Source organism: Artemia sp. Qi Xiang Cuo, chromosome 11 (assembly GCF_049724085.1).
Source record: "Artemia sp. Qi Xiang Cuo chromosome 11, ASM4972408v1, whole genome shotgun sequence".
NCBI classification, from domain to species: domain Eukaryota; kingdom Metazoa; phylum Arthropoda; class Branchiopoda; order Anostraca; family Artemiidae; genus Artemia; species Artemia sp. Qi Xiang Cuo.
This window is the reverse complement of record NC_142804.1, coordinates 29,724,437-29,746,688: the sequence shown is the minus strand read 5'-3', so window position 1 is coordinate 29,746,688 and position 22,252 is coordinate 29,724,437. Positions and strand designations below refer to the sequence as shown.

Below are 22,252 nucleotides of genomic sequence, written 5' to 3'. Positions count from 1 at the left end.
AGAAAATAATTAGTTTGACCATGGCCTTTTACAAAAATAGTGCAACAGGGATGCAACCCTGTCACAATAGAGTGCACCAGGGATGCATTTTATCACTGTTTTTATTTGTCATTTTAATAGACTCTGTTTTGAGAGAAGTGACTGGCTCTGGAGTAACAGTCAGAAAATATAATATAGAAATAGAAAATAAAATCCTCTTTGACCTTGACTTTGCAGATGATGTGGCACTTCTGGAAAAGACAAAACAGTGACTCCAGGAGCTCCTTAACAAAGTGAGCATTAACGCAGAGAAAGTCAGCCTAAACATCAACATAGACAAGACTAAATCAATGGCAACATCAGGCTTACCAGTTGAGCTCCTGTACGAAAATCTCAGAGTTGAACAAGCCCATGAATTTAAGTACTTTGGAAGTTGGGTTGAATACACAGGAGAGGTGCAAAATAAGGTCAAGAGAAGAATTAGCATGGTAAACACTGCTTTCAACAAAATTAAGCCAGTATGAAAACCAAAGAAATACTTGGTTGCCAAGCTGCTACTTCTTAGTAGCAATGTCTTGTCTTTGCTATTGTATGCCAGTGAGTGCTGGAAACTAGATGTTAGGACAGAGAAAAGACTCAGAACTTTCAAAAATATGTGCTTGAGATGCATACTGAATATCAGTTGGCATCAAAAAGTCAGCAACAACAAGGTCTGCAGAGGAACTGGCCAGTTGCTTATTAATGAAGTGATTAAGAAGAAGAGATGAGGCTATCTTAGCCATGTCCTTTGGATGAATGGTTTCAGAATCCTGAACCAGGTTCAACAATGGCAGCTGCATGGGTGTCAACAGAGGGGAAGACCAAGAAACACACTCAGATGCATGTACAATCATGATCTATGCAGTGTTCACAAATCACTACAACCCCAGTGGGAGGATGTACTTACTGCAGTGCCAATACATGACATTTACCAATGCTTTGTTGATGCCCTATGCACTAGTCCCAGAAGCCACGCCACGGCGACATGACGGCGGCAAATGTGTGATTTAGTATCGGCGGCGGCGCGAAATTTTTTTGGCGGCGCGCCGCCAATTTTAGGCCGGTGGCGCACCACGGCGCGCCGATTTTTCTGATTAAAAATAATAATAAAAATTACTCTTCACCAAGCACTTTCAACCTCGATTTTAGTAAGGATTTTTAAATGGTTGGCGAAAAACATACAAGAACAATATGACAAAACAGGAATTTGTTGGGCCGTGCGGAAAGTGTTTATGTTCACCGTCAATCAGACTAAATAGAATTCTCATTTTTACCCACTAGACCCAGGGAAACCTATGTTGTGTTTAAGTTTAACATTGCATTGTTCCTATAAAATCCCGTGTTTAGTCATTTTCTTCTTGTTAATGATTGGGATTATGTGTGTATAACTTTCAAAGTTTGAAGTTCAAACATCTCCTGTTCATCAAATAGATACGAAAAGGAAGTAAAAAAACAAATAACATCATCAAAAAAAAATCGTACACAAGTCAGATACCATGGCTTAACAACACCAACAATTTTAAACCAGCGGTTACATCACTCCAGCGGTTACAATTTTTAACAACATAGACCCTTTAAAAATCTGGACACAAATAGTAGTGTTTAATTTAGTTTCATACCTCCTCTAGTTGATCTGAAATGGAAAACTTGATAACATTTGCAAGATTTTTTTTTTACTTTCTTTGATAGCTTGGATACACTTACGCTATTTTGATTTGGTCAAATTTTAAGAGCAGAAGAAGCCCCGAAAGTTTGAACATCGTTCTTGGGATACTGCTGAGATGCCTTATTGGGAATTAGCATTAACACAGTGCATTTTTATTTAATCTTAAGGCAACATTTACTTGTTAAACATAAAGACAAATGGGAGGGTGGGCATGGGAGGGGGATTAGTTTACCTACAATCACTTTCGACTATTAAAAAGGACATCAGCCCTTTCTATTTTCAATCGAATGAGCCCTTTTCGAAGTTCCTACGACAAATCCTTTGATACGAAGTGCCCTGGTCTAAACAACAACAACAAAAATGATACATAATACCCACATTGATCTCTACTATAAAAGTGTCAAGCCTTCCAATCACTTTCAATTATTAAAAAGTGCACTAGGCTTTTCGATTTCCAATCGAATGTTCCCTTTTTGAGTTTCTACAACAACGCTTTCTATAAACACTGTATATGCCCCCAGGGGATAAATTACAACCCTTACCATAAGGGCTGTGAGGGTGGTTGTCATCCTCTAAGACCTAAGTTTCAGAACTTTCAACTACGTTAAACAAAACGGCTATACATAATACCCACATTGATCTCTACTATAAAAGTGTCAAGCCTTCCAATCACTTTCAATTATTAAAAAGTGCACTAGGCTTTTCGATTTCCAATCGAATGTTCCCTTTTTGAGTTTCTACAACAACGCTTTCTATAAACACTGTATATGCCCCCAGGGGATAAATTACAACCCTTACCATAAGGGCTGTGAGGGTGGTTGTCATCCTCTAAGACCTAAGTTTCAGAACTTTCAACTACGTTAAACAAAACGGCTATCTCAAAATTTTGATTGGATGTGTTTTGGTAAATTGTGGGTGTGGAAGGGGTGTTAGTTGCCTTCCAATCATTTTTGACTATTAAAAAGGGCACAAGCCACTCCAATCTCTAATTGAAGGAGCCCTTTCGAAGTTTCTACAACAACTTCTTTGATATGAAGTGCCCTGGTTTAAAGGAAAGAATAATAAATAATATATTGTGCCAACATCGTTCTTATATACCCCCAGGGTATAACTTAAAACCCTTGCCCTAAGGGTTGTGGGGGAGTAACCTCCTCAAAAAACATATTTTCTCTCTGGAAATCAGTTACTCTGAACAAAATGGCTATCTAAAAATTTTGATTGGATGCGTTTGGGGAAATGGTGGGCGTGGAAGGGTTGTTAGTTGTCTTCCAATCACTTTTGACTATTAAAAAGGGCATTAGCCATTCCAATTTCCAATCGAATGAGCCCTTTTCGAAGTTTCTATGACTACTCCTTTGATACGAATTGCCCTGGTATGGAAAAAAATAAATAAATAATACATTGTGCCAACATTGTTCTTTACTTAGGCAGCTCGATTGCACAGCCTATGATAACATCCTGAATTGCCTAATGCTCTTTTACCTACCTCTTTTCATCCGAAAAATCATAAAGAAAAATGAACAGAATTTTAAAGTGGAAGGTAGAATTTTTGTTTCAAAAAACATTTCTTCTTCTCCTTCCTACGAACCGATATACATAGCGAGCCCAAGATGACAGTATTTATCTTTAAGAAACAGATTAGCTGGGATGACGGTTGAAGCCCGGAGGTCGATATCAATAACCAAAAAAGAGAGAAAAAAACAAAAAAAAAAACAGGCGGGTTATTAGTGACGCCGCCGCCGATAGAATCAGCGGCGGCGTCAGCGCGCTGATGCAAGCTCGGCGGCGCGCCGCTGACTTTTCGGCGCGGCTTTGTGGTCTACTATGCACCACAGATGGCTCAGGAGGATCTAAGTAAGTAAGTAAGTTATATGATGTCATAAGAAGTGCTTGTATGATGTACTAACATAGTACATGACATCATTTGCAAAAACCAAACAGTTATGTATTGCAAAAAAGAGTTGGGACTAGCACCAATGCATCAAGATACATTTGATTTTATCTGAATTCTAGTCACATTAGCTTTTTCTTGATAAAATTAAATTAAAATGGCAACAAATATTACATTGTCAAAACTAGGTTCTGAGTGTCAAAAATTCTTATTTAAAGTAATGGAATACCAAGTGCACTAAAAATGTTCCTTTATTCAAATTCAAATGTAGATAATGGCTTTTATAAATTGATTTATTTCTTTTGTGAATATCTTGTAGTAACCTTGTTTAAGTTTTTGACAGACAGCAACAGGCCCTTTCGAAATATAGGTGACTCTGTCGAAACATCACTGAACATGTAAAACAAATGAGAAATAATTGGTATCAAAATTCCAGGGTCCGCTGACAAAAAATATAGCTGACAAATTTATGGGTACCTGCTACTGCCAAAAATTTCAAAGGTTCACATGAAAGTCATTTTTCCCTTTCCTTAGCACTTATCAATGAAACTAAAAAAAAAAATTCTCAAATTTGGGTTGGAAGTTGAACTGCAGCTTGACAACTACTATACTGTTTTCTTTAGCAACAAAAAAAAACAAGATGTCATATTTTGTTGTTAGGTTTCTGGACTTTCCTGACAAAGGTCAGTCCAAACTAATATTTTTCAAGTGGATTAGAATCACAGATGACACTTTGAAATGGCCAAATGTTGATGACATTTACACTGTCAACAATGAACAAATCTTTGCTGGGCCATTAAAACTGACAGGAAGTGGGCCATTCCAGATGGCATTTGGAGATGCTATTCCTGTGGCATATATGCAACACTTAGAAAAAAGAAGATTTAAGTGATCTAGGTCACAATATCACACTCCTTATGATTAAGCAATTTTGTTATATTAAATACTACATACTTGAAACAATTTTTTTACTTTTACTTTTTGAATAGTGTTTTATACTTTTATACATTAAATGAAGTTGAAAAAAAACCCAAAGAAACAAGAATATACATGTTCTTCAAAAATTCTAGAATACTTACTTGTATGATTCCTAAAAGTGCATTGTATTACTTTAACCCTCCTTTGCCCCACCCCTAATGAACAAGCTTTTTAAGCCCCTTAAAATTAATAATTTTGTTTTATATTTTTAGGATACAAAAATGGGTTAAAACATTTGTTTCAAACTTAATATTTCATTATAAATCCATTTTGTAAAAGTGTGTAATTCATAAACATTGGTTTGCAAGATTAAGTTGAATAAAAAAAAAAACATACAAAACAACTTTCCTAAATTTTCTTCTTATTCAGTTAGGCTGCTTAAAAATGGCCATTTCACCAATATGTAAAAGAATATCAAAGCCAGCAGAAGAAACATGGTGTATGGAAAAATAGAGAAATTGTTTTGATTTTTATTTATCTTACTTAATTGTGATAAATCAATGCTTACAGATTATGTAACTTAGACAAAATAGATTTTATAATGAGATAGTAAGTTTGAAACCATTGTTTTAACCCTTTTTATACCCAAAAACAGAAGAAAGGAATTTAACTTTGATTTCACAAGTTTCAGCATATCTTTTGATTAACTCACTAATGAGATAGCTAAGAAATCAAACTTCATTCTGAGTCTAAGTATAATATCCATTGGTGTTGGAAAAGAACTTTACCCAAACTGCCACCCCACCCCCTAATGTGCAAATATATACCCGAAGTCTTATATAGGCTATATACTGAATTTGGTAAATTTGCAGGTGGCACAATAATTTAGTTAGGATGAAAGTGAAAACATCATTTGATGCCTTTTTTTATGCTCTTTCATAATTCAATAATTACTTCTGTTGCAAACTGCATCATGAGCCCTTAAAAGGGCCCCAAAGGTATTTTATATAAATTATGAAAGAGCATAAAAAAAGCATCAAATGATGTTTTCACTTTCACCCTAGCTAAATTATATGGTCCACTGCAAAGTTACCATGCAATTTACCCACCCCACCCCCCTATGTGCAAGTATATACCCTGAATTGTCTACAACAAAGTGTTGAATTGCAAAATTCAGTGCTATTTTTGTTGATGGCATTTGAAAGACTTGAAACATTAGGAAAATGGTTTATATTTGTGTTGCCCAATAAATGAGGTTTAAATTGTAATAAATAAGTATTTTCTGAATATATTACTCTTGAACAACTTATTTATAAACTAGAGATGTTTTTAACAACTTTTCAATAACTTAACTACTGTTGATAACTTCTTTGGATGGTTACAAAAATGAATACCTTTAAGGGCTCAAGATGCAATTTGCAACAGAAGCAATTATTGAGTTATGAAAGAACATAAAAAAGGCATCAAGTGATGTATTCACTTTCATCTTAGCTAAATTATTGTCCCAACTGCAAATTTACCCTGAATTCTCTGTAAATTGTCCTTTTCTTTACATTGATTGAACAGTTTGTCCAAATAATAGAAAATAAATTGCATATATACAATTCATGGTAGGTATGTTTGCATATTAGGGGTTGGGGGTAAAATTCATTCCTGATGCAAATTAACATTCCTGGATTTTACCCTAATATCTGGATTGAGGGTGAAATTCTGATTCTAAAGATATGTCTATCTCTTACTTATCCTTTTAGTAATTTAATTGGAAAATTGGTAAATATTTTGTAATTCTTATTATTGACTTATGAATAAAGTGAACATACCACTCAATGTCTTTTTTTATGCTCTTTACAGATATAATAATCATTTTGGTCTCAAATGATTTTTACCTTTACCCCTAAATATACCAATTCAGGGCACATATTTTTGCACATTAGGGGGGGGCAAAGTTTTAAACTTACCCCTCATTTGCATCAGAAATCAACTTTAGTTTACTTTATTGGTAGGTAAATAATAAAAACTGCAAAATATTTACCAGAAAATATACCTAAGTTTCAATGTGAAGCTTCATAGCAAAGGCCTAGGTCATTTCACATAAGCAATAAAGTGACACCACCATTAAAGTAGGCTAGGCTAGTTTTCAGAATTTTATAGCATTTTCTCTAGAGAGTGAAAGTGCTATACTGATACCAAGCCTTACCTTTAACCCTGTGATGTGCTCATAGAAAAATAAGACAAGTTTTTGGTATGCTCCAAAAAGATCATCATCAATCCTTTGAAATAACCACTTTGGGAGAAGGAGTGATATGCCTCTCCATCCTGTCCAAACAACAAAGAATGTTGGAGCAGATCCAAACATAAAACCAGAGGCAAATATATAACGCGCATATCTTAAAACAGAACACATTTTTAAATGAGTGCTTTCATGCCAAAGACTTTTGAAAATTGTTCATATTTGTACAGCGTTTATGAGGTATAAAATTATGCTGATAATTTCTATTTCTTCATGCCATTTTCAGGCTGACCCATATTTGGACGACTTTGTGAAATTTAAGTTATTGAATCGACAGCTTATTATTTTCTATTCAAAACTTAAAAGTGAGGTTTGCAATGGACTTGCAATTTGACACTTTTACTTTGGATATACTATCACCAACCCTCCCTGCATGGCTTTATGGTCGCTCATCAGAATGTGAAAAAGTAATTTCTGTTTTATTTTGTGCAATATGGTGTTAGCTGGCCAAATATTAAGTGCTTTAGTTAGTTTTTCTTGTAAAGAGAGCCTAGGCTGAACAGATAGGCTAGGCCTAACCTAGTATATTGATAACAACTTGATGTAACATCGAAATTAATAGGCCTTTTGCCTCCCCTTTGCTAAACTCTATTGGCTAATAATTTAATTCTTAAGCATTGGCTGGTAAATTTTTGCAGTTCATATTATTGACTAAATAATTACTAAACTCATATTATCGAAAAGCCTACAAATAAATTGAACATACTATTTGACATCTTGATGTCATTTTGACACCAAGAATATTGATAACATCTTGATGTAACATTGAAATTAATTGGCTAGGCCTTTTGCCTCCCCTTTGCTAAACTCTATTAGCTAATAGGGTAAGACACCCAGTAGTTGGCCACCTGCCTATTCTCGGACAGAATGTAACTAACAGGGAACCTACCTCTAGGCTAATGTGCTTAGAAAGTTTTTATACATAGCTGGTTCCCCTGTTAGTTAACTAACAGGATATGTAGGGAAAATACTGTTTTCATCTTCTTTGTTATAATTTCTTAGATCACACTGCCTTTCCATTAGCCATTGAAGTGAAATTTAAATATAAAATAACAGGGAAAACTCATATATCTAACTGTGTAACTAACAGGTTCCCTCTTAGTTAAATTCTGTCCGAGAATAGGCAGGTGGCCAACTACTGGGTGTCTTACCCTAATTTAATTCTTAAGCATTGGCTGGTAAATTTTTGCAGTTCATATTATTGACTTACATATAAAGTGAACATACCATTTGACATCTTGATGTCATTTTGACACCTAGAATATTGATAACATCTTGATGTAACATTGAAATTAATAGGCCTTTTGCCTCCCCTTTGCTAAACTCTATTGGCTAATAATTTAATTCTTAAGCATTGGCTGGTAAATTTGTGCAGTTCATATTATTGACTTAAAAATAAAGGGAACATACCATTTGATGCCTTTTCTTATGCTCTTTATGAATATAATAATCATTTTTGTCTTAAATGAATTTTACCCCACGCTTATATACACCAATTCAGGGTAGGCCTATATATTTGCACATTAGGGGGTGGGGGGTAAAGTTTAAAATTATCTCTCATTTGTATCAGAAATAAACTTTACCCCCACCCCCCTAATGTGCAAATATATACCCCAAATTGGTATATATAGGGGTGGGAGTAAAATTCATTTGTGACAAAAATGATTATTATATATAGAAAAAGCATATAAAAGGGCAGTCAGTGGTAGCCTATGTTTACTTTATTTGTGAGTCACTAATATGAACTGCAACAAAATTACCCATTGGCCTAGCCTACTTCATTACATTTCTATAAAATACTTGGCTACTAGCATAAACTGATTTTAAATGTTGCTTCCAGGGTACATTTTATGACTTTTGGATAAATTTCTAGCTAAAAGACAAACATAAGCTCCTACTTCATAAGTTTAGCCTTTCAACAATATTTGCAAATAGGGTAAGATACTTGTTATCTACTTGTAGGCTAACATATAGGTAAATATGGTAAAATTCTAGTTTAGCTGCTTTTTACTATCTTGGAAAGGGGTTATGTTAGGGAAATGAAACCTTCAGTAGTGAATCCAGGGCCAAAAATTGACTTAAAGGAGTTGCCATAGGTAAATCATTCACTTGTTTGAAAAATTCCTTTCTGAATTCTGAAAAAAAATAAAAAGACCTGTTACACAACCTTTCCAAATTAATTCTTACATATGCAACATAAAGCCCAACTGTTTGAAAAGGTTTGCACTCCTGGAAAAGAAAACTGTTTTTTTTTTAACCTGATCTTGAAGTAGTGAAAAATGCACTTTGTGAGAAGTTATTGTTTTGGAAGCTAAACTTGAAATGATGAAAAATGAGCTTTTTCAAAGAAGCTGTTATTTTGTAACTTAAACCAAAAAGCTGAAAAAGATACTGAAAGTGTTTTTGACAGTAGACTAGATTTTAGAAAAAAAAAATTGTATTAGTGCTACATTCCTAGTCTTTAGAAGGAAACACTCTAAAATTATTAAAACCACTTTAAAACATTCTAAATTTCTTACTTATATAATTCCTTAAGGTGTACTAATAAACATTGCCCCCAACCTCTCCCCTAATGGTAAGGAATATACCCTTAATAGTAGCCTATATATGCAATGTAGCTTCCATATGCTGAATTTGGTGTTGTATTGCTTGTTTGCCATAAAATCAGTTTAAAGAAAAGAGTCACATGTGGACAATTCATTGCATATGTACAATGTGGGTTATATATTTAACCATTAGGGGGCAGGGTAAAGTTATTTGTATGCATAAGGAATGATATTAGTAACTGTTTTATAATATTTTAAAGTATTTTTCAGAATTTATCATTTTTTTTCTTCTAGAGAATGGGAATGCAGTACTAATATTAAAAAATGTATTCCATTCTCATTCAGTGCTCTTTCCAAATTTGATAATCACTGCTGTTACAGTTACACCCCAGTACCACCTTCCCTATGTATGAAAGTTTATTCAAAAAGCTATGTACTGAAATTTGGACTTTGCATTATTTTTTAGATTATTTATCACCAGTAGTTTTTTTATAATGCCAAATAAAGCTACACTAGCTAAAAAAAAGAATCAGAACATCTCTGTGTATGGGCTAGCCTAGGGCTATATATATATATATATATATATAGTTATATAGCTATATACATACAAATCACACTTCAAATAAGGATAAATCCTTTTATTAGACAGCAAAAACAATGACAAACAACTCTGAATATTTTGATCACATATACAGTGACTGTCATCAGCTATTACACTAAAGTAATACAATTAAAACCAACAATTTTTATACCAAACAATTACATATTATTTAGTGCTCTTATTTTATTTTTTTCAACACAATTCTGAAAGTCACTCTCCTTGATTTCCCAGTTTGTGGTTCATCAGCTTTATTTGAATTATCAGTTGGGTAGAGGTCAAACACATTAAGAGAAATTAAGTTACTTTATGTGATCATAGTAAGTTATCATAAATTGAGTTTATGCCAAATTCTCCTGTATATCTATCCAAAGCTATTTCCTTGAATAACTTTTTTTTTTTAATTTCAATTGTTTCCCTGAAAATTTGCTTTAAATCCTGGTTCCTAGAAATCAAAGCAATATTCTCAAACATAATGAAATGTTCCAGAAAATTAATAATGTGTTCTGATAGAGCTGATGTGAAATCTTCAGGCTTGGAATTTTGCCTTTAGACTGACAAATTAGAATCTTGATGTTGTAGTAATCTCTCTGGTTAGTATGTCCCACATACTAACCACAATCTTCTGCAATGTACATGGGATCTGAGAGATTCCTCTTTGCTGCTCCACTGAAGTTTCATCCCTTCCAGAATTTAGAAACTACCCAAAGTATTACTACTCTTTAAAGCTGCCTTTAAACCAATACTTTGTAGAATTCTTTTTAGTTTTTCACTCAACCCTGGAACACATGGCAAAGAACAAAAACATCCTTCTCTTCAGTTGTCTCTAAAACTTCCTTAGAAATCTCCAGAAACATTTTTCTTCTTTTTGAAAAAGGCTGGTCAATTAAACAACCTGGATAATTGTTACTTGTTTGAACTTCCCTCAGAAAAGACAGCTCCTGAATAAAGCTCAGAGAGCAAACTATTCTAATGGGGGGGTTTCTTTTAAAATTAAAATTGTTCTTATATCTTCTGATGTTTCCTAATACGGAGATTCCAATTAATTAATTCAATGGGGAAATAGTCACGCCCTTAGCTGACGGTTCGCGTGTGGCCATCCTGAGTGGAGGCTGAACTTCTAGAGTGGGGAGCTTAAACTAGGAGTACATGTAGGGAGCTTATATTAACGGCCTTTCTGAGTCGACATCAGACTGATAAGTTTCAGTTTCCCTTAGGAGCGAGTGGAGCCACAAGGACTAACAAACTTGAGAAATATTAACATAGAGAGAATAAAATAAGAAAGTAATGCATTTATTGTTACTCACATAATTGTCGCAGAGCTTCGGTTATATCAACATACTTGTAATACCAGACACTAATACAAAATTGTCATCTGGAGCGATGCTACGCAAAAGTTAATGCACTGACAAAAAGGTTCTCTCGAAAGTTTATTTTGAATGGACTCACATAATATAAATCACAAGAAATTCCTCGGTTAGACTGGTGTAAAACTCCTCTAAGACTCAAAAAGACTAAAAATAAGACTGGCACAAACATTGCTAAGTCCTAACTATCTACGGTACTCTTCCTAATTTCGCCAGAGGTTACATTCGGGCGTTAGTCACAAGTATATTTTACAGTCCCTATTGGCTGCACTATTTGTCCTAGATTACTATTAGACGGGCTTGCACCAATGGGCTACTTGGGTTTAATTGAAGTTTATGACATTTAGGGTATCACTCTGGAATTTTTCTAACAAAGCGAAGTTCTACATTGTAACTTTAATTACAATTTATAACTTTTTATAATAACACTTTGGAATTTTTTCGGAACGAACAAAGTTTTACACTGTAACATTTTGCTAGCAGGGGTTCGCTTAATCCTCAGGAGACGCATAATTTATTTATGTGTAAGTTTGTAAATGATAATAAAAATTAATTTCATTTAGATAACCAGTTTTAAAATTATTATCCAGAACAAAGCAAATAGCTTATACAAATATATTTTGCATCTCGAGTGACTATTTTCTTGTATTATAAATCTTACTCTCTTGATAGTTTGGTATTTCGAGCTCTTATAATTCGAATTACTTTGTTAATCGCCTGTCATATAAGATTTGGTCAGGCTAATATTTATTGCATGTTTTGGTAATGCGGAGTCAGATTTCCTTATTACATTTTCTGTGTGAAAGATTTTTGCAATGTATTGTTTAATCAACTACATTTGTTTCTTCATTTTTAAATGAAAGGCTTGAGACTTGCTAAAAGACTCTTACAATTCATTGTTTATTTAAATAAATATGTTTTACTATTTTAAATTGAACGCTTGATAATTGTTTAATCTGTATGTTACTTGAATTTTTGGATTCATATTTTTGGGTGATGTTACTTTACTGGGGTAACTTTAATTGGGGAATTTTGATGTATTTTTTGAGAATTGATCCCATTACATATCATCCCTCCCATTCTTAACGATGTCCTCATCGTTGTGTTATGCTCTCTCTTTACACTTTCAAATTTTGATTTTTCTTTAAAAGAATTTATTTTAGTACTTGAATTAGCTCTGTTTTGGTAGAATTTATTCTACTTTTTTTTTACAAATCTCCGATTGCTCTATTAGATTATATATATAACAACATTATTTTAAAGTCCATCACCTACCCACTCAATTTGGCGAAGGGGCCAAGGAGTTTCTATTGACTAACACCGTAGGTTATATGATTACGTAATAATTATTATTTCCTCCACCTAACACTGAGTTTACCTTCATCTGATAAGATTATCTTATCGCTGAAAATGGTACATATTTGCCTTTTCTAAAATTTGAATGTACTTCCACCCGACGCTATAATGACACGATTATATTTTTATTCTTTTACCTGATATGCTAATACTTCTACCTGGTTTTAACTAACTATGTTCTGCTTTTGTAATTACAAAAGCAGAACTTAATGACTTAACGTGGTAAATAAAAGAACTTTATTATTTAACGTGGTACATATTCGCTACTTCTAATGCTAGTTTATGCTTCCACCTGACGCTCTATTGGTACAATAAGTATTTGAATTCAAAATCATCTAACTACATCTAAATTTTTAACACACTGAAATTAAAATAATTTGCAAGAAAAAGTTTGGCACATTAATGTTTGATTGCAACATTGAGCTTATGTAATTTACACTTATTTTTCACTTGTTTTATGAAAAGTTTCTCTATGTTCACTAAAGTTAAAAGTTAGATACATAAGATTTCACACTTAGTTCATCATTCTACGTGTCTATAATACTCACATAAGTTGTCACTCTTACTTTAGGCTCCCATTCAGTTAATTACTGTGTTGGCTAATTTTTTATGGTTTGTCTTCTTGGCATTTCGCTTTTTGGCACTTGTTCCTAGGGATAAGTGTTTATGTTTTTCACAAGTACGACTACACGCATGAAATTGTCCGTACGTGGTTTGTCACGTCGTATACGAGGGGTTGATGTTGTGGATTTGTTGAATTGTATCCTAGGTACGTAACCCTTTGAATTAATTACATGAAATGGGTACCTTGATCGCTGGGCTGGGTATCTCTTCTTGACACTTTTTATCCTCGGAAAATCTAATACTCGTACAGTCTGTATTTTCCGTAAATTGATCACGTTCAGTTCTTCTTTTATTGTTTACTAGGTATATAACTCTTGGGGAATGGATTACAGGAAATGGGTACCCTTATCGCTGGACTTAGTATCTCTTCTTGGACACTTTTGTTCTTGGGAAAAGCTGATACTCTTACAGCCTGTGTTTTCCGTAAATTGATCACGTTCAGTCCATATTTTATTTGGACTATGGGCTGTGTTTCTACATTTAACGTTAACTATGGCAGGATCAAACTTGATCTTAGGGCCTTGGCTCGACGCATTGTCTTTGATTTCCCGTTAAATGATGCACAATCATTGAGGGCTTGATTATGGAGATTAAAACATTAATAACTGGTTGATTTTCTTCTCTGAACACTTCGTTTTGGGAAAAGAATTCTAGCACGTATAGTTTATATTTCCCATTAAATAGATCATGTTTGGTTCTTCTCATGGTGGATGGATTGGTTTTGTGACATCTAATAATGACTGGATAGAGTCAAAACTTCAGCTTTTTATGTTGGTTCAACATATTATCTCTGATTTTGGGCTTAATATACTTGATCCTTGAGGGATTGACTCTAGGGTTATTCTTAGTGAAACATTAAATCTTAAGGCCGTTGCCGTCTAAGGATAGTGATCGACGGTCTCTCCGTAGTTTTACGACGTTGCGGTCGAGGTGGTTCTCTAGGTAATTATTAATTCAGATATATACGTATATGTGGGGTTCTTGGTTTGCCAATATTGCTTGAGATAATATTACCTGGTACTAGGCTTGGGTGACTTGGAATGTCATCAGGATATTGTCTTCAGGGACTTTCTTGGTGAGTAATTATCGGTGGTTGACGAATGATGAAAGTAGATGCTACTGGGTTGTATCCGTGTTGCCTGCTGGTACACCAATAATTAATTTGCACTGGTTACTCTGCTTCCTAGAATATAAATATCTGGGCAGACACATACAGCAATAATACACAATTTACATAATACCATGCGGGGACTATTTTAGAAATAATAGTCGTGATTAGACATATGAATAATATCAATTTTAGTATGGGTACAGTTAAACTCAACGAGAGAGCAACTAAGGGCAACTCTCATGCTTTTACATGCATGTTGCAGCAATTACTAGATTACTGTGATATAAGCAAAGTTATTACAAAAAATAACACTATAAGATTTTCAAGATTTGGTGACTATACGTATACATGTACACATGTGCATTTGGTACATGTTCTATATTCAATGCATTTTTAAATGTCATTCAACACTCATCTACTTTTGCATTTAATTTTCTATTCTACTATTACTTGCGAGGTAGATTACATGGTTTTTTATTAGAGGTCTCGATTTACTATAAAATTTTCAAACCTTTACTGTTTATGCGCATCCACGCCGCCTAAGAAATATATCTTTTGCAGCTGTATGGGCTTGCACAAAAAATTAGGTGAAAATTTGGGATTGGACATGGCACGAATGAGGACCTCTACTCCCAGTCGCTCGATCATGTCCTCCCTTACTTTTTTCTTAAGGGTTATCAGGGAGTTCTGGGTTTAGGCTTTGCATCTCGCTTGGCTCAATACAGTCCTCCTTCGGGTTTTGTTTCCGTGGTCTCGTAATTTTTCCATAACTTGAGTCAACAAAATCTTCATGGTTAGGGGAATCAATGAGCTTCAACCTCGTGAACGACTAAATATTCCTTTAGAAGGAGCTGAAGACGCTCCACATCGGTTCCACGTATGTGATAATCTTCGGTCTCCTTGTGAATAGGAGAATTCATATTTCTCATGCAATATGACTATTTAGGGGGTAGTTCCCATGCTTAGGTATGATTCCCTTCCTTATGTCGTCTTGGGCCACTGCGTGAACAATGAAAATTATGATGGCCTTCGTTAATTGCACCTTCCTGTCTAATGCTAAAATTAATATGTGTTAATTTATCTTGCAATGTAATCTATTCCTATTTTTTTTGTTTTATTCTTTAGGGTTTTGAATATAGTTTGTATTATTACGCGAACGGCTAACATTGTTATCCACGTGACTTCTACATATATTGAAGGTACTAATCCTTTCTTGCATTGTATTTTATTTCCGATTTTCCTGTTACGGATCGATATTTGGGTTTATTTGCTAATCGTATTCCGGAACTATACCATTTCTCGTCATATTTTCTTAAATCGTATTTGACGTTCCATTCTTTCGCGAAGACTTCTTCCCCTGATTTACTCACAATGAGAATTGTCGCTGAGTATATGACATTTTCTTTTGCGTGCTTTATACATATGAACTCTGTATCGACAATTGCTTTGGCCTTTTCTTTATTTGGTCCTTTCAGAACATTTCAGAACAATGGCCAAAAGGAGGTAGTTTATATTGACTTTTGTCTAGTTAACTTTTTCAAGATTGGTTATAGTCATGGTACACTCTAGGTCGAGGTCAAACTACCTTTTCACCGGCATTTCCTCAATACATCGGGTACTTATTCGTTCGACCGTAATTCGAGTCATCTAAAGCTCCATATTAACCAATAATGAATAAACAAGGTAACTTTAGGTTGAAGTTGAACTACTTTTTCACCGGTGCCTCCTTGCACCTGGCTATTTGTGTGTTCGAACATAGTTGCTTCCCTAAAGTTCCGTACTCTAGTTTAACGACTTTACGGTCGCTTTATAGGCTTAAAAGTACAGAGATTTTAGAAAAACTACCTTTTTTTATATATTGATGATGTAGTTATGTCTAGTAGCATTTAATCGGATTCATAGTTTTATAAATATTAGTATAATACCGGTCTATAATGCACTTCCTTTTTTTTAAAATTGTGATAATAATCGATTTTCATAGTTATAACGCTTCAGGTAATATTATAGGGTTCTTTTATCATTCATTTTAACGAGATTATTTATATATACAGTTTCTTCCACTGTCGTTGGGTTTTAATTTCAATATGGGTGCATCATCCAGCAGTGCCGCCTTTGAATTTGGGGATGTAAGCATATCGAGGAGTCGATAATTTTGCCATGACGAAACGTTTGAGCTGAGAAATTGGAGCTCAAATACTATATCATTCTTATCGTTTTCAGGTATATTTAGGTAGGCTACATTAAATACACCAATCATTGGTTTAGAAGGTGCAAACCCTCCAGGGTGACGGTTATGTCACTCTTTCGCATATTTTGTGCAATGAATTTCCGGTATAACTGAGATAATGACAATGGTCATTTATTATTTCTACCACGGAGAAACTTAAGTTCACGTGTGATTGGCAACAGCATAGTTCCTCACTTACGATTACGTCTAATCCAGGGACTATTTTTCTTCCGAAATTTTCGTCTTCTTGGAAAAAATTCAGGGTTATTTTCTTTATGTCTTTATATTCTCTTGGGGTAACCTGAAAAATTGCGGATCCCATTGAAGGTTCGAATCCAATAAACCCTTCAAGTTGTACTTAGTAAGAAGTACCGTTGCTAAGTGCCCTTCCCCGAAAATGATCAACAGTGAAAAAGATCACTGGGCTTAAATACTTTCCACGTATCGGACTTTTTTTTGTCTATTCTAATGTTAGGGGTGAGGTTAGGGTAATTCCTTCGAGTCACTTTTTATAGGGAGATTTGTTTGTATTCTCGTGAGAGTTCGCCGGTCAAACAATAATGACTAAAGGGATATAATGCACCACTTGTCACGCTATTCGACCAGCGGGTCCCCATGTTTTAGGGTAATTTTGTCCAACTTCAAAACTGTAGTTTTTCCTTATGTGATGATAACTATTCGTAACTGCATGGTGGTTCCTCATAATAGAGCAAAGGCCAAAGGGCAAAGGGATGTTATATATACACCACCCAACCATTCCGCTTTGCCACATCCTCCCATCACCGAGAGGCCATTTTAAGAAATTTGACAAATAATGAGTTGTAGTGTTTTCCAAGCAACGTCTTGTTGTGCAATCAAGTCTCATATCCCTGTAACTTTTTCTTAACAGAGGGTGAAAGTCAAGTGATTGCATGGTGGGACAATATACACCATGTCCATCCTTGGCTCTAACCTCCTATGCTTGGGGGTCCAGCCGTTTTCACTATTGTACGTTATGTGGATATTTAAGTCATTTTTCCTATACCATTTTAAGGTATTTTACGGTGTTGTCCGCTAACTGTTGTTTTATTTTGTTTTTACGAATTATAATTGCCATGTATACTGTGCTTTTATTAATTCTTGAGAGAAGAAAAAAAAATTTATTGTCACCTTGGAAGTGCGTAAGGTACTACTACTGACTTTTAGCTAAAAGTATCTTTTATATGGATTCGAGTGGTTTTTTTTTCTTAAGTAGTTAAGTAAAGGGTTACGTTATATTTTTTGTTAGTATATTTTAATTATTGCTATATTTGTTTATCAGTTTGAGGGAAGCTCAGAATTTTTACATTTTAATTTATTGTGGCATTCAATTTCCCTATTTTTCTAATCCTTATTTACAACAAAAAAAAATTTCTCAAGTAACCTATAGTCAACGAGGCAAATTTTTCTTTTTAAACAATCTTTTTAAAATATCCATAGTTTCAATTAATTTCGTTAAGGCCCTTTTTTTGAAAATATAGGCTTATTTTTTAATACTTTCGAAAATTCAGCTACTAGCAGCTGTAATTTTCATTTATCTTTATATTTTATTTAGCTGTGATGTGTCTAAGGTATTTATTTCTTTACTTACATCAGCTTTGTATATCCTTAATTAATGGGAGTTATGCGAGTTGAAGAGTAACTCATTTACTTTTAAGGTGTCAAATCATCCTTCTCCTGTGGCGGAGTTAACGCCACGTGGTAGAGATACTTATTATCCAGCGCGGTACTACTTAAAAGTTTCGTAGCTTGTCATAAGCCATATGAATTTAATTCCTTTATATTTCCCAATTCAAAATTAAAATAATTTCGTTGATGCCATACCTTGATGCCACTAAGATGCCGCACAACTGGAGGGGGGGGGGCTCATAAATTTGATTAGAATATTACTTATGTATCCGTGATTCTTTTTCTTTGGCATTTTATGACGATAATCTTTAGTGGGTAATCCTTTTGTAAGAGTTTGATTCAGGGAGAAAGTTCGATAATTTATCCATATTGATTTAGGGTCTTTGAAGCATGTTTCAGAGCAAAGGGCAAGAGTACCTTACAGGTGTTAAAATCTACACTTGCTCTCCTTTATTGCTTCAACTTTCGCTTGGTTACATTAGAAATTACCCTTGAGTTATTCATATATATGCTCATTATAACTTTGTTAATTTCAGTTAGGAATATTTGTTCCCTTAGTGGACAAGACTTAGCTCTTGTAAATATGTGTGATTTACTATACTATATTCCTTATTGGGGGGAATAGGGATTAGCAGGAACTAAAGGCCGTGACTGTTCATAAGGTTAGTAACAATTATTAAGTACTATTTTGCTACAGGTTTATGCGATAATTTTTTTTTTCTTTAATCGTTACATTATTTGATCTGTTAACAAGTTTAGATATTATCCCGTATCAAGGCAGAATTATGTTTATATCATTTTTCATTTTTGCAAAGTGATGATACTATTATCTTTTATATTTTTCCTATTCCATTGTTAGTCTGAAACTTGATCATTTCTTACGGTTTATTAAATTTTGATTAGCAAACAGGTTTTTTTTTTTTACATTTCAGCGGATGTTATCCGTTGAGGCCTATTGTTTATCGTTCGAGGCAGAATAATATCTACCATTGTCAACGAGACGTTAGTTTGGTTATACGCTTTGGCATATTTTATTTTCCTTAAATATTTTTCCGCAATTCGCGATACTTTTTAGGATTTAAATGATTGGTTTTATGTTTTACCCTTCTGGCAGGCTATTTTAGTAAATTTTTTGTTTTATATATATATAACATATGACTGATTGCAGGATCGTAAGCGAATAATTTTATTTAATATTAGCTTGGCGTTTGGTTTTTTATGGTCGTGATTATCTTCCAATCACAGTTCTAAAACTTTATAAGGCTGAGAAACTGTCTGGGCTAGAAAAAAGTTTTTTTTTGTTAATCCTTTGTTATAGGTTATTTATTATACCTTAATTGCGCGGTTCTTTTGTAGAGTTTGCCTCGCCTTAAGGTAATATTGGTTGAATTTATTGCTGCAAATTTTTAGGGTTTTTGATGATTGTATTATCCTTTGCCTATCGGCTGTAAGCATTTTACTGCTTTGCTAACTGTTGCAAAACTGATGTGTTATTTAGCTACTGGTTAGTTACAATTTTGATTTATGGTACATTATCTATTAGGGAAACATATTCCCCATAGTTGGTGATCAAACATTGAAATATTAATCAACATGCTATTTTTTTGTCTTAATTCTATTTTATATCTGACTCCTTGGTACGATATCTTGGAATTTTGATAGTAATTTCACGTATTTCGGCTTTATGGAAGGTTTTTGTTTAATGTTTGTCACTCTTGACTTAGAGGATATGTGAATTAATATTTAATTATGCCATTCAAGAAATTCATTTAACCGAATAGGCTAGACCACAAAATAGGCTGGGCCACAAAAAAATACTTCTTCTTTTAGGTTTTTTTTTTGTTCCACGTATCTGTTGGGCTCGTTTTTGGGACTCTCGGATCACACAGCCTTCGTGGTTTTATCTGTATTTTTGGCTTTATTTCCTATTAAGGATTACATCGTATTTCAGTTGAAATTCACTTGTTAAAATTAATATTTTAAGTTCTGCAATATTGGTTTATTTTTACGTTTTTTAAGGTTAATAAAATTTTCATTTTGCGTCAATTTTCCAGCAATTAATTTCCTTTATTCATTTAGGTTTCGGAACGGAACTGTTTATAACTTTATTAATCTGCTATTATGCCACACCACTCTATGAACGATATACGATCAAATATATGGTTAAGGATATATCGTAGACATCAACTTTTGATATCAAACTATATTTCCAATCTCCACATTTTTATCAGGGCCAATTTTTTGCTGCAGGGGTTGGCGTTTTTTTTGATAATTGAGAAACATTTTGATAAAGTAAGTTAATTCTTAGTTAATTATAGGTATGCAATTAAATCAGAGTAAACGATATTACACGGCTCAAATATTTTTATTGTTAATGAAAAGATGAAAAGTGAAGGCGATTTAACTCGAGGACATTATGCCTAGGTGATTCGACTATATTATCATAAATCTTAGTGATTTAAATTACGTTTGAAAATTACGGGCTTTGATTATCGGTGGAATTTATTGAATCGACCTTTTACATAAGGTCAATTGAACTGTATACGCGATTAATGACATTTGATGTAAATAGTATGATTTTCCTCGAGGAATCACGACGTTATTTTTCCTTTTAAATTATGAAAGGTACTTGGTGTCAGGCGTGGGCCCCTTTTTTTTTTGCTGACTTTCATTTGGCAGAATACTTCTAATTGCTACTTGCACTAAAGTCTTTTTGAGTTTTATTGTGAAAAATTGGTTGCTAATCAATTGTGAAAATTGATTGCTGTAAAAATTGTACAATTTGACTGGCCCGATTTTGTGAATTCTTAAATATAAGAAAGAATTCGAATTGTTAAATATAAGAAAGGATTTGAAGGAATAGTAAGGACTGCCTTTGTTGTTCCAATTGATTAAGAACTCTTTGTCTATAATAACGAAAATTTGCATTAATATTTGAGGGAAAATTAGCGCATTTCATATTCTTTGTATTTGAGTGGAGGCCAACTAGTACGCATGGTGCGCGTGGGGGTTAATAAATAATTAATCTTAATGTGACACCTGTGCCCTCGCCCGGTATTAGGTTTATTTTTTTGTATTAAGTGGTTGGTACCTGCCTTTTTGAGGTAAAACAAATGAAAACGCACGGGGGTAAGGGGGGGTGTGACTAAATTTCGTCGTTTTATTTTTTGTAGTTTTTGGAATGCATTGGAGTTCGTGGTTTTGGTCGGAGGAACACGTAAGCAAGTCTATCAATTTACCATTATTGTTTTTTTGAATTTTCGGAACGCACAGCGTAATTACTGGCGTGACATAGTTTCCAAGGATTAGCACTTTGCATAAGACCACATGATTTGCACAAATAATTTTAACGCTACAAGAAATGGTATTAGTTCGGTAAAAATTGGGAAAATATAATTTTTTGGGGGGGGATTTGGGGGGTTTCTTTGGATAATTGAATTTATTCAAAGACTGAGATGGACCCTTTTTATTTTGCTGGTTGAGGATGGTCTCCTCTTGATAACCTAATCTTCACACCACCACAAATCTTATACGTGAAATAAATATTCACTATTTTATCAAGAAAAGGTACAATTTTACTTATAATTATTTTCGATTAGTTAATTTTTTGGCAAAATTTTCAGTTCATATAATGACTGAGGCTTGCTTCTGTTATTTAGATTGACAGAGTCCCTATATCTATAATTCGGTTAATTATCGTATGCTTATATGCAGGTATATGCAATCGTATGCCTCGCATTGTTACTACTCTTACATATATATACATATATATACACACTTAACTAACTAGTAACCATGATTACCCTTTTTCCGCCGCTTACATTGCCACTGATTACCTTTTTTCCTAATTGTTTTTTGGCTGGGTGATTAATACGATAATAACTCGCGTGTATACTTTTTTGACTAAATTATTTTAAGTTGTTTGGTATTTTAAAGCCCTTACGGCAAGTTTGGGTGGTGGTTATTTCCGGTCATCTTTTCTTTCGTTTAAAT

General features: G+C 33.9%; 2 protein-coding genes across 2 annotated transcripts in view; one reads left to right on the top strand and one right to left on the bottom strand.

The window, feature by feature from the left end:
• Window positions 1–6,915, bottom strand: part of LOC148946855 (1-acyl-sn-glycerol-3-phosphate acyltransferase epsilon-like) — a 66,225-nt gene extending 59,310 nt beyond the window's left edge. The window contains exon 1 of the mRNA XM_089097165.1: window positions 6,691–6,915. Coding sequence (XP_088953291.1) covers window positions 6,691–6,897 — 207 coding nt within the window. The 5' untranslated portion in view covers window positions 6,898–6,915. The remainder of the gene's footprint in view (window positions 1–6,690) is intronic.
• Window positions 6,916–7,060: 145 nt separating this feature from the next.
• Hgsnat (Heparan-alpha-glucosaminide N-acetyltransferase) overlaps window positions 7,061–22,252 on the top strand; it is a 183,066-nt gene continuing 167,874 nt past the window's right edge. The window contains exon 1 of the mRNA XM_089096670.1: window positions 7,061–7,190. Within this exon, the coding sequence (XP_088952796.1) occupies window positions 7,101–7,190 (90 nt within the window). The 5' untranslated portion in view covers window positions 7,061–7,100. The remainder of the gene's footprint in view (window positions 7,191–22,252) is intronic.